The sequence below is a fragment of the Pyxicephalus adspersus genome, chromosome 6 (genome assembly GCF_032062135.1).
Source record: "Pyxicephalus adspersus chromosome 6, UCB_Pads_2.0, whole genome shotgun sequence".
Classification (NCBI taxonomy): Eukaryota; Metazoa; Chordata; class Amphibia; order Anura; family Pyxicephalidae; genus Pyxicephalus; species Pyxicephalus adspersus.
This window is the reverse complement of record NC_092863.1, coordinates 5,214,952-5,231,556: the sequence shown is the minus strand read 5'-3', so window position 1 is coordinate 5,231,556 and position 16,605 is coordinate 5,214,952. Positions and strand designations below refer to the sequence as shown.

Here is a 16,605-nt window from a genome sequence, read left to right as displayed (position 1 = left end):
TTTTATTTACACATTTTTGCGAAGCCAAATCCTGTGTTTTTCGGGTCGGGTCTATCCGAACAGCCATATTTGGGTTGAATATAAGGACAACCCGAATTCGAACACCAACACTAGTAGAAAATATCTTCACCAGGCAGCTAAGTTTGTTATTGCAGAAAGCATGCAGCCTGGCACACTAATGTGAAATAAACCTGCCTGCCAATTTACAGTACCTGACTGCTTTAGGTCATTGACCCTGCCAATGGAGCAGCACCAGGCCTATGAGTTTCATACTATAAACTGAAAGACAAGGCAATTTTTATCCATAAACTTTACCTATTTGCAATTGGGATATATTATAACCATGAACCAAGTTTCCATAGTCTTAATTAAGGCTTGCATTTTAACATGGGTAATAGACTGGGAACCCTACAATGAAAACTATAAATGACAAATATCTACTGCGCTTCCTGCATTTCTTCCAGACAAATAGCTACTTGCCAACTATTGATCTGTAGTTGGACCTCCAAAATCATTACCATGTAATATAGATATTTGAATTAAACCATTTAGGAGGAAGTGGAGAAGCCAAAATTACATACAGAAAAACATTTAGATTATGTATACCTTTCAAAGGGAACTAACAAGCATATGCCTAGAATAATCGCAGAAGGACCTTTGGATATTTAGGATAAAAGTTTGGTATATTCGTCCTCCCTTTGAACTTAAAGGGGAAGTTGTAGTAGATTCCACCACATGCGTTTCTGCCAAAAGCTTGGGTCTAATCAGTGATTGGAAAGCCAATAATCTAGAAGACAGCTTTTTCCTTGCAGGCACCAAGGGTTAAGAAATGGTTTTGGTATCACAATTACTACATAAACCTGTACAAGCAGTTGCATAATACTGAGATCTATGAAGGTCATACTCTACTAATATCTATGAGAATGTCTGCCTACTGCATGCCGTCTTTTGTTCAATGCTTTTGAGCAAATGTAAAATATTGATTCCAAGTTTAAACTAAACCATGAACTAGAAACCTAGATCAGTCTCCATGCTTTCGAAATTCTTAGAAAAGATGCCAAAATTCACATATATCAAGAAAAACAAGCGGCATAATATTCTTGCACTTTATTAATTTGACAGAATATACATTCTCCTCTCAATCAAGCACAAGGCCATAATAAAATCAGTCATACTTCAAGAAACTAGGCCATAAACACATGGAGTGAGGAGTGTGGAATGAGGTTTCCAGGACAAGTGACTGTCAAACTTATCTTATCCATGCATGGGGATTTGTGTATTGTGAAACAGATATTGTCGTCATTAAAAGAAAAAAAGTGTAGCAGTTCCAGGTGTCATTTTCAAAAACATGCAAGAAAAGGGAATTAAAATATTAAAATATTTACAGTTTCTTAATTATTGTGATATTTACCACCTTTTAATAAATATGATTAGATTATATAGGCACATTTTATACATATGAGTGTTTTCACTTATTTTGGTGATCAAAAAAGTTTAAAGCAACATTGACATTTACATTCAAATTAAAGTTTTAAACCCTCTCCCCACCATGGGGTGTTTGGAAAGTCAAAACTAAAAATGTGTTTTGGGCAGACATCTTAAAGTAACAAGACAATTTTATTTTGACAGGCCTAGTCATAAGACAGGACACACAAACATTTATTAAAAAGAACAAGTCTTCTCTGTTCCATCAAGGATCTCTATATGTTGACCTCAAGATTTGCTCAAGTTCAGAAAAGTCAAAGTTGGCTCCAGCTAAAAGGAAGGGGTCTTTAAGAAACCTTCCAAAGGTTTAATGTCTAGAGAACGGTGTGGCAGATACAGACATGCTCCGAGACTTTAAGCTTCCACCAGGGACCTCCCAGTGACCATTTCTTTTGATCATGTCCAGAATGTATTCTTGGCATCTAACGCATATGGACATTGAAGTCCAGTTATGTATTATCCTTTTGTGAAAGGAAAAGTCTCCTGATACATTTTTGGGACGAAACATCACCAGTGGAACACTAAGAAGAAAAGCCAAAGGTTTATTAAGTTACAACAGTTAAATTACAGTTAAATTAAAATTAAAACCTAATTTAAACCCAATCACTAGAAATATTGCAAAAGAAAATTCAAATGTACATTTTGTTCGTCTACCTGTTCTGTGCTCAGGCAGGTACCTTTAGAAATATTCCAAGCTCCATTACACTGCTGTGTTGTCACCTTATCACAAGGGCTTCTAATAGACCATGCAGATTCCAGGAACATTACCAACTTTATTGCGGAAAGAGCAGATATTACACAAGGAGCAAGACTGTACACACTTGTGTCTTATCAGCGTTGGGTTGATTGCCCTTAAGCTCCAACACCCACCACCAGACTCCATTTAGGTACCCAAGGACATTGCCCCAAAGGGTGACAACACTAGTGATTTGGGTCTATGTTTCCAGGCCCTTGTGGCTTTCATTAAATGCTCACCTGGAACTGTTCCAATGGTTTAACTCCTTGGCTCGGGTAAGATCACTCTCCTGTGAAAGAACCAGAGCCTTGAAGAAGCTGACTGGCAAGTGCATACACTTTTGGTGGGGCATCAACATCTGCAGAGGACAGTTTGAAGTTCAAATAATGGCATCATATTTGCAGGCATTTAAACATTTCCTTCTAGTAAAAGCATCAAAATGTTTTGAAGCATATCCCAGCTTTTACCAGCTGGCTGGGAGACCTATTAAAAAACCTATTGGCTTCTCTACAAGTGGTCTAAGGAACAGAAAGTACTCAAGTCACCAACCCACAGATGTCTGCAAACTACTTGTGCAGCCCTGCAGATTTTGAGCCTGGGAAACACGTTTCCTACTAATACCATTTGAAATGAGAAATGGACAAATTATTGCGTATGGTAAGTCAACTTTATAGTTTTTGCATGCTCCTAAAATTTGTCACACTCAAGAAAACTTGCAGATTAGAAAAACTAAGCCAACTGGGTATTGCTGAACCACAGATTTGATAGTCTGCTATCCAGCCTAAAAAATAAGCCATTGCCTTAGAAGCAGCTTGTCCCCTGCCTACATGCTGCAGTGCTCTCTGCAGTGATCCAACACTTGTTAGGGTTACACTTGACATTCAGCAAGTAGCAGGACCATTGTCTACTTTAGAGATCCAAAACTGACTTGGTGAACCACTGTATAGTATAGGTGAACCACTCTATAGTATAGATTTGGCAGAGCTAAGGTCCCAGGAAGCATTCTTTAAGGACAGACTTGCTTAGGTTGTGCCAAATATGCTGCATATTTTCATGACCTACAAAATGGTACACCTTTGAATGACCAGAAATTCATACTTATACTGATAGGTCAACCAGTTTTTAATGTCCATTAACAGACCAGTTTCTAGGACAAGATAGAATTCCATGGTAATACAACTTTTTTGTGTATTGCTGCAAAGTTTACTGAATACATTACAAATATATATATATATATATATATATATATGACTACCCAAATTCCCAAAGAGTATTTACCTCTACACGGCATTCTGGGCAGATGTTCCTGGAAAACAAAGGGCATAGATGACCCAACAGATGTAACAGTTTGGAAGTTATAAGAACACAACAGGGTATGCGAGGTATATTTTTTAGTGAACTATGAGTGTAAATACCCAATGCCAGTTTCATGCAATCACTATAGCAGTCAAGAAGAGTAACAGAAGGATATCCATTGTGCTGCTGTTACCCAGCCACAAGCTATGGGCACAACCTTGGCAATGCTGTGCTGCTGCAGTAATAGGGGTCAGGACCTTTGCTTTATAACAAGAGCATCTAAATAAAGCTATTTGTAGAAAACTAAACTTTTTAGTTAGCTTAGCACTGGCATTTTGTGGGTTTGAAGTGAAATAGGACAAATATATGATTTAATATCAAATTTAGGGATGCCAAAAAAACAACTCAGGTTTATCATGACATAGCATAGGTATTGGAACATGGCTATATTACCTTTCACAGAATTTGCAGAGCACCCGCCAGCACAAAAGTTTCTTGCGACAGCTTGAACAAGCCTGCCAGGCAGAAGATATTTTAACAATAAATTTTAGGCATTTGCTATACTTACATTTTAAGGAGCATATATACACAAACAAGCAAAAGGTAAGTATTTAAGTATCATGCTTTAGTGTTCTCCTTTGGTCTACCAATAGCACTATACAAGACAGCATAGTATGGTAAGATATTTCAGATAAGAGCTGCAATTTTATACTATAATAAACTTTTCTAAGGTTGTATCTATTGGGCAGCAGTGGCTGGCATTCTGGCCTTTGTAGTGCTAGGACACAGGTTCAAGTCTCAGTTTCCATGGGTTTCTCCCACATTTCAAAAACATGCAGTTAGGTAAATTTTTGGGGGAAGCCAATTACCCTTAGACTGTATTAAGACCTATGACTATGGTAGGGACATTAGATTGTGATCCCCTTTGAGGGACATTTAGTTACACTACAATGGACTTTTATAAAGCACTGCGTAATATGTTGGTGCTATATAACACTAATAAATTTACTCTAGCACTAGAGTCCTTGAGGCTGTTTCCATTCAGGACAGTTTCAGTATTTTCCCAATGTACAGCTCCTCGATTCCCACTTACCTTTTGCCCCAGAACATCTCTACTTGACATGAAGACTGGCATCTCAGTTTTCACCATCATTCGGCGAAGAGGAGCTAGTTCCAGGACAGTTGGTGGTAGACTAACTCTAGAAGAGTCCCAGCCCTGAGATAATGGAAAAAGTGCTAAATTTGTCATCACAAACCTAACAGGTGGCAAAGAGATTTCTGCAGGACTGAAGTCATATGCAGCATGTTAAATCACTTGCACCAGTACAGATGTATGTTGAAGGACCCCTGTAATACCTGTTCATCCTGTGCTTCCCCTTGTGCAAAAGCTTCAAAGGAGCTCGATCGCTTGTGGCCAAATGCCAGCCTCTCATGGCTTGACCCAGACGACATACATTTGTCACTAGTTGAGCCAAACCTTGTTTGGCGATCCACTTGAGTTGAACAGCAGCTCATGCGGAGGTCCAATTGGGATGAAGTCCACACCGGCAGGAAGGAAATCTCTTAAATATCAATTTGAGGGCACATTTACAGGATGTATTTAGGCAAAAAGTATTATGCATTTAAAATGTACCTAGTAAGCTGCAATTGCTTTCAGAAAATGCTGGCTTGGCTAACCTGAAACTAATTAAATTACTACAACTACATACTAGCTAATTCTTCCTAAGGTTGACCAAGCATTCTGTAATCAGTAGGTTTTTGCACTAATAGGGAATGTTTACTATAAATGTATAAATCAAGCTTTGCAAGGGTCTACATATAGTCCAAGTTCACACGCTATATTACAAATGTCTTGGACAACCTCCGATTTTGATTGATTTAGTGATCTTGCCATGTTGCTGGTCTCAGACCCAGCCCTGGAAGTGAGTAGGTCTTTATGGTCATTCCAAGCTTTGCTAGATCAAGGAGTCAACCACCAGCATCAGCTGTGTGCACAATGGCTTTTTTACTTGTTTGAAATGTTCAATCTGCACCATTCAGTTAAATCAATCTAAGCATCCCAAACTGATGAGAAACAAGGCCACTGGCAAATATTCATCACCAGCTTTCAAGAGGATTTCGCTGCATTCTCTAGACCTAAAGTTTCAGGTATATTCACGGTCTGCAGCTAAATCAAGCAGCAGTCACCTGAAGGAATAGGATGTAGCAGCAACCAAGAAAAAGGTAGTAAGGGAAAGGTTGCTACATTTTGCTAGCATCAAGGTACCCAAAATGCTCACCTGAGCTGCTGGACGTTAGGTCAAAAAACTTCTGTTCCAAAGAGGATTCCTGGCTGAATTCTGTGTTCCAGCTTACCCTTGTCTGATAATGAAAAGAGAAGACTATCAATTCAAAATGCTGCCATTACTTTAAACCACACAACTGGAAGAAGTGAAGACCAACAAAATTGTTGCTCCTTATCACAAGTTCTAAAAAATGCCAAACTTTCCCCTATAGGAATAAAAGTGAGGTTTGGTAACTTGCAGAAGGTGACATTTTTGGTGGGACGTTCCTTAACTTTTTATTGGCAGGTTAAGTACTACAAAATACTTTGTGTCCTATACCATGTCACTTACCTGCTCAATTAAAAGATTCAAATTTCTGAAAGCCTACATAAATCTGCTTAACCTACCAAAAAGTTGTTTGTGCAGTTCTGAGTCAGCTTTGCCATTGGACACATTTGGCAAAGGGGCAAATTAGATCTGCAAAAATGGAAGGACTGAAAAGATTAGGTTCATCTTTGATTCTGCTTCTCAAGTACGCAGTTAGCTTTGCAACACCGATTGGTTCTTTGTACACAGTTTCCATCCTCTTTATGAACATTGCACAGAACTGCAAGAAGCCAAAACTTAAAGGAAGTTATTTAAATTCTGCTTTTAAAAAAGGCATTCGAGATGTAATCCAAAGCTGCACTCATTTTTCTGCTTGAAGCATACCTATACTTTGTAAAACATTTTGCTAAAATTCAAAATCCCTTAAGTATTCTAGGTAATTCTCAAGTTTACCTCAATCTGATTATCCGGTAAATCAAACATTGGCAAGTTCCACCTGGATTCTAGTCGGCGTCTATAGAATGGGTGGTCGCGAGGAGCAGAGCACTGGCCATCTGCAATCCTAAATTCTTCATCTAGGCAAAATAATGTTTAATAAACATGTACTTAAGGCCCAATTTTGGAGGGAAATTTTTCAACAGGGTCTGCTAAAATGTGGACTTACCAATACTCACCCTGCGAAAAGACTTTTTTGCCATACATAGCAGACCTAAGTTTTGACCTAGAAGATTTGATTTCGGACATCAGGAGTTCATGTAAGCTTGGCTCCTCCTGGGGTTTCTCTCTCAGCTTACGGGCCGAGGCCTGAAACAAGACGGGTCCTTAAAAGACCTTAAAAGACCTAAAGGCTGCAAGTAAAATCACTTAAAAATACAATATTTAGATTGGAACGTTGTGCTGTGGTGGGAGAATTATCTGGAACCCATCAAGTGTCTGGAGCCCTTTCTGCTTCCTGCCAAACCAACTGTAGCTACTTACCGGTTTCAGTGAACGAATCAAATCCAAAATGATATTATCTTCACTTTTGCTTGATTTGCTTTGGTCACAGTCCTAAAACATTTTTAAAACTAGGTTAGAATATAATGAAATCTTTTAACTGGAAAGTCCCAGCAGTAACTATACATAACCGTTCCTTTTGTACTGCACAATCCATGTTTGTTGCGCACTCTATATAACCATTTCAGCTTTGTGTTTGGGATCAGTACTAAAAAGCAAGACAGCAAGACATGAGGCCACCCAAATGGGAGGCAATTTCTGGAATACCCCAAAATGTAATCCCTTATTGCTGCTGCCTTGACCCAGGAACAGTAACCCCCCCCCCAAACATACATCATTTGATAGGATGGAATGTCTAAAATTCATAGACCCAATTACTGCACAATGAGGCTTTGACCTTTTTAAGCAGATATCCCAATACATTTTATATACCATTGCTGCCACACATTTCTCTGCTGAACCACGTTTGTGACCACAAGAGCTTATAAAGATACAAAAATTGTTATAGCCATGGTCAACAGCAGCTGATTTGGATACCAAGGTTGCCCCTGCAAATTCATCACTAGCTTAATAAGCAGTGAAAAAAGATCTGTGAACTACAAACAAGATACAATCACAATGTTTAAGTATGAATTTATTACTTCTACAAATTACTTCATTAGGTAGGGGACAGGCAAGACTAAATAAACCAATGTGGTCATAAGTACATACCAATTTCCCATGTATAGCAGAGGCATAATAAATTGTTAGGTATTCCAAAACTTCCCATATTAGTGTCAGCAAGAAAGTTTGCATTAAGTATGCTATTGCAGTAACACTGAAAATCAGACTTCTAATAAGGGTCATTTGTTGAGGATCTATACATTTGTATACTCACATGAGTGAATAGACTAGAAGGCTTTGAGAGAAGGAAAAACCATGCAAACTGGATGGTAGAAAAATGTGCCTGAAGGTCCCAACCAGTGCAATTAAAGGGTACATACTTGTGGGCCACAACCAGTGGGATTAAAATCAATAAAGACTGAACCTGAAATTAAAGTGAGCTACAGTATTAGATACTCCCTATATATAATAAACCCCAAATTTGGTGATGAAAGCCCCAGTACTCATTTTATAGGGAATACTATATAGGAGCAGCCATCACCTAGATCGCCATTTTATAGGAAGGTTGTATGTAGTCAATGCTTTTCCCCATGATGTCCACTTCTAAAAAAGCTAATTTCTTAAATATATGGGATACACAGAACCCCACGGTCAAGCTCAGAGCGAGGCAAGAGGAGCGAGGCAAGAGGAGCGAGGCAAGAGGAGCGAGGCAAGAGGAGCGAGGCAAGAGGAGCGAGGCAAGAGGAGCGAGGCAAGAGGAAGATGAAACATCTAGAAGCTGTCGAGAAGTCACCCTCCACACCTCCACACAAGTCTATTACACGGGCTTTTCATGATCTCACCAGAAACCTTAAAACTTACTTGGACTTTTCGCAGTGTGTATCTTCTGCATCGTATGTCTTCCATTAACAGTTCATATGGTGCAAGTTCATATTCAATTGGTTGAGCATTATAAGAACGATGTCTGGATCTGCAGAGGTTCATTCCAATACGCATTTCATTCATCACCCCTTTCCACAAAGAACTCTGCAACAAAAATTCCAACATTTTCCAGTTTAAGTAATGTCAGAACAAAGAGGGCTCCAAAATAAATTACACCCCAATGCCTGACACTTGTACTGATATATACAACCCATATCCTAAAATGTTCATCTATTTAGAAAGTATTACAATTTGTTTATTTTTGCTACTAAGTGGGGTTTCCCAAAGCCTTGATCCCACTGACAGTGCTATTTACTATGTTTTACAAATGATATGCAAGGAAACCAGACATTGCATAGAGAACAATGTTTCCACTTAAGCATGGAGATGCATTTTGTTACTGCATGCATTTGTCTTTTTTTGCACTAACCATTCAGTGTAGTAATGACATGAGCATTGCAATGGAGAGCCACACAAGTGCCAAGTGTTTACGTATAATGCATGGCAAAGCATTTTTGTGGTGCAAGCACTAAATAGATTTCCCATGTTTTTGCCATTAGAATGTTCAACAGCAATATTTTTTTCTTTAAGAAGAGTATTGGTTTTAAATTCTTTTAAAATCTTGGCTGGATATATATAAGTGGAACATGCAAGTGAAAGTTACGGTGTCAACCTTACCCAGTTATCAAAAACTGCAGAGTCATCTCTCTCATTGGTCTCCAACTTCATTAAGTTCTGAAGAAAGAAACAATCTTTAAGGCTGTACAAAGCATAAAAAGCTTTTGATTATTTAAAAGCTTATTCTTGGACTGATTATATTTTCTATTAAGCCAAATGATTTCTTATCCGAACTCGGAAGTTAATTCAACAGACCTGATTTTATCTTCCTAATGGTGTGATTGGACTTGTTGGTAAACATCAAGCACGCAAATTGTATCCTATGTACAAATGATTAAGCAAACCTATCTAAAAGCACACATTCCTAGCATGTTCCTATAGTTCAGGAAGACAAAAAACTGTGTAAGCATTTTCTGATCAGCAAATCAATCAATCAAGCTCAAACTATTCAGCAAATGTGCCCGTGCCCAATAGGCCTTAAGACATCTAGCTAGGAGTTTAAACAAATCTGAGTTTATTACACCAATTTTAAGTGTAAAACCATACGGTACCTGTTTCGATTGCTTTATCGTCTGCAGGAGGTTGCAGATTTCTGCATATACTCCATATTGCTTGCGGCATACCGCTTTGTAGTGTCCAGGTGCTTCAGAGGGAAGGAAGAGCCTCTCTATGCACACCTGAAAAATGACAATGACAGACTGCAAGGGTCATCTTTTAGCAGATCTTCAGATGTGGGAATGCAAGGGAAAATAATTCCTATCTACAGACCACCTTAAAGTATCCAAATAAGCATTGCATATAATGGAGAGAATTGTGGGACAGCAAAGAGATCACTGATCTCTCCTGGTTACATCAAAGCAATAAGCCAGCATGTAAAAGTAAAAGGCTAAAGATATTGTATTACAAATATGGCATAAAAAAGGCACATTTACTTTTCCCTAAATGCACACCCTCAGCATATTTCTAAGGATTCATGCAAAAATCCAGTGTTCAACTCATGGACTACTTGCTCATGAATTTCCTGTAATAGCGACTGACCAGTGCTGCAATCAAATGGTGCAGTGACTGGTCCTGGATCCACCGTCTTCTATGCAATTCCATGCAGTGCCCATCAACAGCTCTGCTCAGGTTATGTGCAGCACACATCTATCTGCTATTATCTTGGTTTTCAATGTGTGTCTATATTCATTAAGGCTACTTTGTAAGTGCAAAGGATTGACCATCGAAAGGTGCAACTATAGCCAAATTAACCAGTATAAATTTTGTATTATACAAAGTCGGGTCTATAACAAGGAATATTGGAAAGCGTTTGGAAAGAGTTTATACATAACTACCACTTACAGCCTGTAGATGGAGTTCTAAGCAAATTTTGCAGCTGTTGTGCTCTGAACTTGATGACTCAAACCTTTACTGGTCAGAATGCATGGGCATGCAAGGACAGCTTCTAAAACCTTAAGGTATTTTCAGCAAAAAAATAGACATACCTATTGTTAAAGCTTACTGCTGCCATAGTAAAGAGAAATCATCTGCTAAAGCAACCAACAGAGGGCATGTCAGTGCTTTGGTATAACAGGCAATATTTTGGGTATAAAATCCAAGCAATATATTGGTTCTGAACATTCTTCAGTGGTCAAATTTTACCCACAACAGGTAACAAGGATCACCATCAGTGATAAACGGGACAAGCTGTAGGACATACAAACCGCTCAGCATGGAACAATGTTTAGTTTTACTAAATAATTTACTGCTAAAGAGCAATTCCTGGCTGTGTTAAACTTTATCAAAATACGTCTCTATCCTAGCTTAAAGGCAATTAAGGATTGAAGACTAAAAGTTTTGTTTTAATCACAAACCTGTTGCTCCTTCAACCTCCCTTACCATCAAGTGATGACAATATCCCTAATTCTGTCTCGGGGATTTCTTGTCCACATGCACTTATTGCTATGGACCAAATTCCTAGTGATCATGATGGACCATGCCTGCACATGTGCATTGGTATGGCTGCTTTTACTAGAGGTTCATGACTGGGTGACTGCAGGAGCACAAATCGAATGCACGGTTATTACCAATGGCAGGAAGTTGCTGAACAAGGCTTCCTTTGCAGAATCACCTTTTAAGATCTTCCAAAAGTACATTTAACCTTTTATAGATAAATTTTATGCTAGCTTCTTTACATATGGCTTCACAGTTCCATATCATACCTTGGAACACAATGTGGAGAACCAGAGGATCCCAGAATTAAAAGAAACAGAGCTATATCTTACATTTCCAGCAAAGTTAAGTGCTCACCTTTAGGACTTCATCGAGCGTGACTTTCCACAACTCTATGCTGGGGGATGTGCAGTTGGCACTCAGTCCTACCATACGGTAGAGCAGATAGAGCATCTTATCGCTTAGAACGCGTTCTGTGTCACTGCCAAGGCCCCAGTCTAAGGCTGAATACACCGCTTTACCAAGCTGCTCAATAACCTGGAGAAGACATTAAAGAGTTCACTTTATGGGTATCGTCCACCCAACTAGAGTTCAACTAATGCGGCTCAAATATCAGACCATTCCGAAGTGCTGTGCCAATCTTCCAGAAACAATTAAAATATTTAATGAATTACAGGTATTGCTCATTAAGTTATGCTCATGGGTATTAAGCCTAAAAAAACTATTTTTTGGAAATAAATGCAAGATTTTCAAAGATTGGCTGCACATTTGGGGAAAAGACTAAATACAAAGGGATCTAATATGGACCCCGTATCAGCAAATAGAGCCAGACCATATAGGTTGGCGAAGATGCATTGTACACTTTAGATGAGTGCAAAACGACAAGCCTGACAATTTCTGCCTCTGCTGACATCTTTATTAAAATTTGCAGTATTAGGGAAGATAGTGGCAGTGAAAGGAGAATGCATAGGACGTTTATGCTGGGGCATGCACTTTGTGATTTGCAACTGTAAAGCTGCAACCTGGAGAACAAAGCACTATTTAGTTTAAAGCCCATTCTCTCTTCATTGCAGTAATCTGGAAATGAGAATTTTGCTCACTGAACTTTTGGCAAAAGCACCTCAAATTGATTTCATTTCATTGATAGTACAATAATACCAATATTTTTAGCTCTAAAGCACTACACCCCCACCTTACCCATTCAACATGACCCAATCCAGCAGGTGCAAATACCTCACTCAAATAAGCATTCACCAGAAACATGCAATTTGGAGAATTGTGACCAAGCTCAGGTTTATAATGAGCAAAAGCAAAATAATTTGTACCCATTGGGTTGGGCCATGTTGAAGGGTTTGCAATAACGTAGTTCGTTTATATGGCCCATTAATGAAAATCTTTCAACACACAGCGATGTCCTAAAACTCCACTACAGATACTTTATTTTCATAATTTCTAGAAACCATGTTACTTTTCTTTTCAAATCTGCAAACACTTTCCAAAACTAAGGTACCTTATTCATTATGGCCAGTTAAAAGATTTCTGTACATGGTGGGCAAGAGAAGTTTCTGGCATTGGATTCATTAGAAGACAGATTGTCCCACTTGTTGAGGCAGATGTACAAATCTTTTTAAATATTTTGGAGCAAAATTCTGTATTTAGATAACCTAAGGATTGTTTCAACACTGGTGCACAAAATACACATCACTGCACCAAAATGCATCAAGTGTTCGGTGATGGTGCCTTAGGATGTCATTCACGGAATATTTCATACAAAGCACAAATGATTTATTAGTGTGTCTGAAAGGTAGAGAAAGTAAAAGTGTATTACCTTCTCTTCTGACAGACCGGCACCTGGCATACCTGGAAATCAAACATTGTTAGAAAGTTAAATTTGAGATAACCATGTCCTTTCAATGGCTAATCAGTAAATCTGAAACAAAACACACACAGCTATTTATAACTACAAAGAATAACTGAACAGGAAATCTTCATGCTAGACTGGAAATATTGCATCATATGGCGCTTTTATATGCGAGGGGTTACCCACCTTCACAGTAGTCAGGACACCGGTTATGTATAGTAAAGGATTCACATCCTGAAACACTAAAAACAAGCCATTTGTACCTCTACCCAAAAGCATAGTTCAGAAATTGTTTAATTTTGTAGTGTTTGCAGCTGAAAACCCTATTTTGCTGTCTTCCAATGTACACATACTACTAATGTTTCTAATCTGTTAGAGAGCAACATGATTTTGAATTTATGTTTTGGGAATTACATAACAAGCTAAAGAGGTCAAGGCTAATTTGAATGCTTTTGTTACTTAAGTATTGGACTATGTTTATACTGGCAATGAGAGTGCAGCGCATTTAACATCGCAATGCCATACTACCGCAGCCCCAGGGGGGAACGCTGCATGTAACTTCTCCAGGCAGCAGCTCCATTGAGAATGATTAGTGCTTCCAAACCAGTACTGCGAGTAAGCAAAGTGCAAGCCACTGAGCATCACAAGATCACCCAATCCTAAAGCAGGTCTGAATCTCCCCTATAATACATTTCAAATAAACATTCCACAAAGACGTAAGATCTGCTTCAAAAAGAAACGTGAAAAAAAGAAATATATTAACCAAACCTTATCCAAAACTAGATAGGCGGCCATTATTCTTCCAGGGAAGATCTGTGAGCATTTACCTCTAAAAAGTAGTCCACTGCAAAAAGTTTTCTAGAACGAGATTAGCTGCTTTAGGAGATAAAGTTATTTTATCCCGTGAAAGCCTTTCTCTACCTTTTGCCTTTTAAAGCATCTCACGTCAATGTGAAAGATTTCCTTACAGTTGGATGTAAGTTGAAGTATAGACACATATCAGTACTGTCATTCTTGCAGCATTAGGGCCTGACCTATGGCACCAGATGGGTTCATTGAGCTTTGGTTAACTGTTCCCATTGTCCTAAGGAACCCCAAGGTTCCACGCACCCCAGCTGAAAATTACCGCTCTAGGATACGACTCCTAGTTCCTTCACTTCTGTTTGGATTCATTTTACCCTGCTATGAGTGAATTCAAATAGAATTCCAAAGCATAAGAAGGCATAGCATTTTAATGAAAGGTCTGCTTTCATATCTAAACTGATACACATTATGTTATTGTGCTACAAATATATAAAAATGTTGATGCTTAACCCAATCTTATTGAAAGCCGCAGTTTTTTTTAGAAACACTGCTATGGCTTTAGTAAAGTTACCCAAAGAACACAAATGCATCTGTCCCCAAAAGTCTAGAAAAAAACATCTGTTTTAACCATTTTTGGTGCTTGCCTAAAATTATAAAGTATGGTTGTATAGATAGCTAAAACTCAGGATAGAGCCATTACACAGTGTACAAAGAAAAGGTTCCTCTCTGTTAAGTATTATAATAGAATTTGTATTGTAATCTCAAATGAAAGTGAAAGAAAGGCACAGAGGGTTAAGAGGCTGTTTTTAGGAAAATAGGTATGTATTTAATAATTCATACATAATTAAAATACAATCAATATACAAATATCCAAGCCCATTGTATACTCATGAGCATCAGGTCATCGATCTATACACAAAACCTATGCTAGTTTGATTTAACCGTTGTCTTTTTTTGCCCGTGTTTCACCTAGTTATGCTTCCTCAGGGGTATACAATGAAGACTTTTCAGTTTCTGTATAGATGGACAAATCTAGCACTGATATGGTTACAATCTTAGGGTAGAATAAGGTTTGGCTGGTGTTCCCGTTTATAAAAGGTAAAATAAATGGATAATATATTTCCTTGAAAATATGGAAGGAAGACTTGATTCTAGGTTATTGAAGGATGGTTATATACATTAGGAAAGCTTTTAAGTAATGTGATTTACCATGAAAAATAAAGGCTTAAAATATTCCAGATATAGTTCCAGCAAAGGGAATGTCGGATCTATTCTCAATCCAGGTGCAGAGACATGGCTGAGGGAGAAGATGATGAAGATACAGCCCAAACCACGCAATACATATCAGGTAAAAAAAGACTAAGTTAAAACAACCTACCCTAGATGCTTTTCTGTAAAGATCAATGATCCAAAGCTCATGAATATATAATATTTGTATATTGATTGTATTTTAATTATGTATGAATTACTGGATGAAAACTTTCTAAAACAGCCTTAACCCCATCTGTTCCTTTCACTCCCTTTATTTCACACCATGTAAGCTAATGTTTAATCAAATAGAAAAGGTAATGATGTATATCCTGAACATTTTCAGTTCCATATCATACAGCTTTCCATGTAAACCAAATTGTGCTTCATATTATATCTTAGGACCCTGCATGTATTGACCCTTAGGTTACAAACATTATTAGGTTACATTCACTCTTCAATGGAGGGGCCAAGAACCACATTACATGGCTTGCTTACAATTCTGCTAAGGAATTGGCACCATCACCTTTAAACAGGGAAGAAATGCAATAAGTTTGCAATATTTATGACATCACCTGATACCACAAAAGAGACCTCTCCATCTTGGTGAATACAAATACTCTCCAAACCCTTGAGGCCAGGTAACAGCCTGGAAGTGTGCATCATCTGCTTGAGTTTAGCACTGCATTGGTAGCACAGCGCCCAGGCTTGCTCCTCACTGATGGGTTGTCCAGAACTCTTCATTATCTCATGCAGCGTCACTTTACACCGAGGCTCAGAGGAGCCCCAATCAGTCATAGTTCATGTACCCCTGTAAGGGTTTTAATCGCTTTATAACAATGAAAATGTGGTCTACAAACACCAGCAACCAAACATATGGCTTCCACCAAACCTGAGCTCCAGCCCCTTCCTGTCTTTTATAGGATTCATCAAGCACAGCAAAATGCAATTGCCAATTATCTCCAATTAGGGCCAAACAGTTAACCTTATGATAGCTGCATGGTCATGTGGTATATACTGACATGGACTGCCATTTATTAGTTTATTAGAAAGCTATGAATGGGACCTTCACTAAAATCGGTCTAATAGTGAATCAATCACTGTCATGTAAAACAAATTCACCTGCAGTAAGTTATGCTGAATGTCCTATTCATTTCTTTCTAAATATGATTATTAGTTTACTAAAGCACTGTTTATTCTTGCTCATATCTCATACAGCCACATTTCATCTACAAGCACTCCAGCCATGGTTGCACGGCATATCGGGGTGGGTTTTTCTGATGGTGACAACAGCGGTCTATGCCTGGGCAATGCATGCTAAAAAAGCCGCTTGTAGTCACCATTGGATGGTAACACAGAAGCATAATAGGGTGCAAGGGACAGAGCATTGTCACCCTATAACAGGAGGTATCTGATCAAAGACCTACATGGCAGGATCATTGATAGCTAGAGATTTCAAAACATTAGAATTAAACAGGAATAGCTTGATGGAGATTTTGGAGATTGGGTACTAT

General features: G+C 38.4%; 1 protein-coding gene across 1 annotated transcript; it reads right to left on the bottom strand.

Moving 5' to 3' along the window:
• Positions 1-1,092: 1,092 nt before the first annotated feature.
• Positions 1,093-15,925, bottom strand: LOC140332449 (protein spire homolog 1-like). Its single transcript, XM_072413704.1, has 16 exons — positions 15,667-15,925; positions 13,007-13,038; positions 11,536-11,715; positions 9,798-9,923; positions 9,307-9,363; positions 8,569-8,733; positions 7,087-7,158; positions 6,783-6,912; positions 6,562-6,683; positions 5,797-5,878; positions 4,874-5,079; positions 4,611-4,733; positions 3,971-4,032; positions 3,500-3,527; positions 2,461-2,579; positions 1,093-2,006 (listed from the first exon to the last, which is right to left on the bottom strand). The coding sequence occupies exons 1-16, from the start codon at positions 15,887-15,889 to the stop codon at positions 1,793-1,795; spliced, it is 1,941 nt and encodes a 646-aa protein (XP_072269805.1). The 5' UTR covers positions 15,890-15,925; the 3' UTR covers positions 1,093-1,792.
• Positions 15,926-16,605: the final 680 nt, after the last annotated feature.

Excerpts from the sequence above, each read along its gene's own strand:
- LOC140332449 (XM_072413704.1), bottom strand. The coding sequence starts at position 15,889 with ATGACTGATTGGGGCTCCTCTGAGCCTCGGTGTAAAGTGACGCTGCAT. Across the intron at positions 5,879-6,561 it reads TACCGGATAATCAGATTGAG|ACAAGGGTAAGCTGGAACAC; the intron begins GTAAACTTGAGA and ends TTTCATTATCAG. Across the intron at positions 4,033-4,610 it reads GAGATGTTCTGGGGCAAAAG|GCTTGTTCAAGCTGTCGCAA; the intron begins GTAAGTGGGAAT and ends TCTGCCTGGCAG.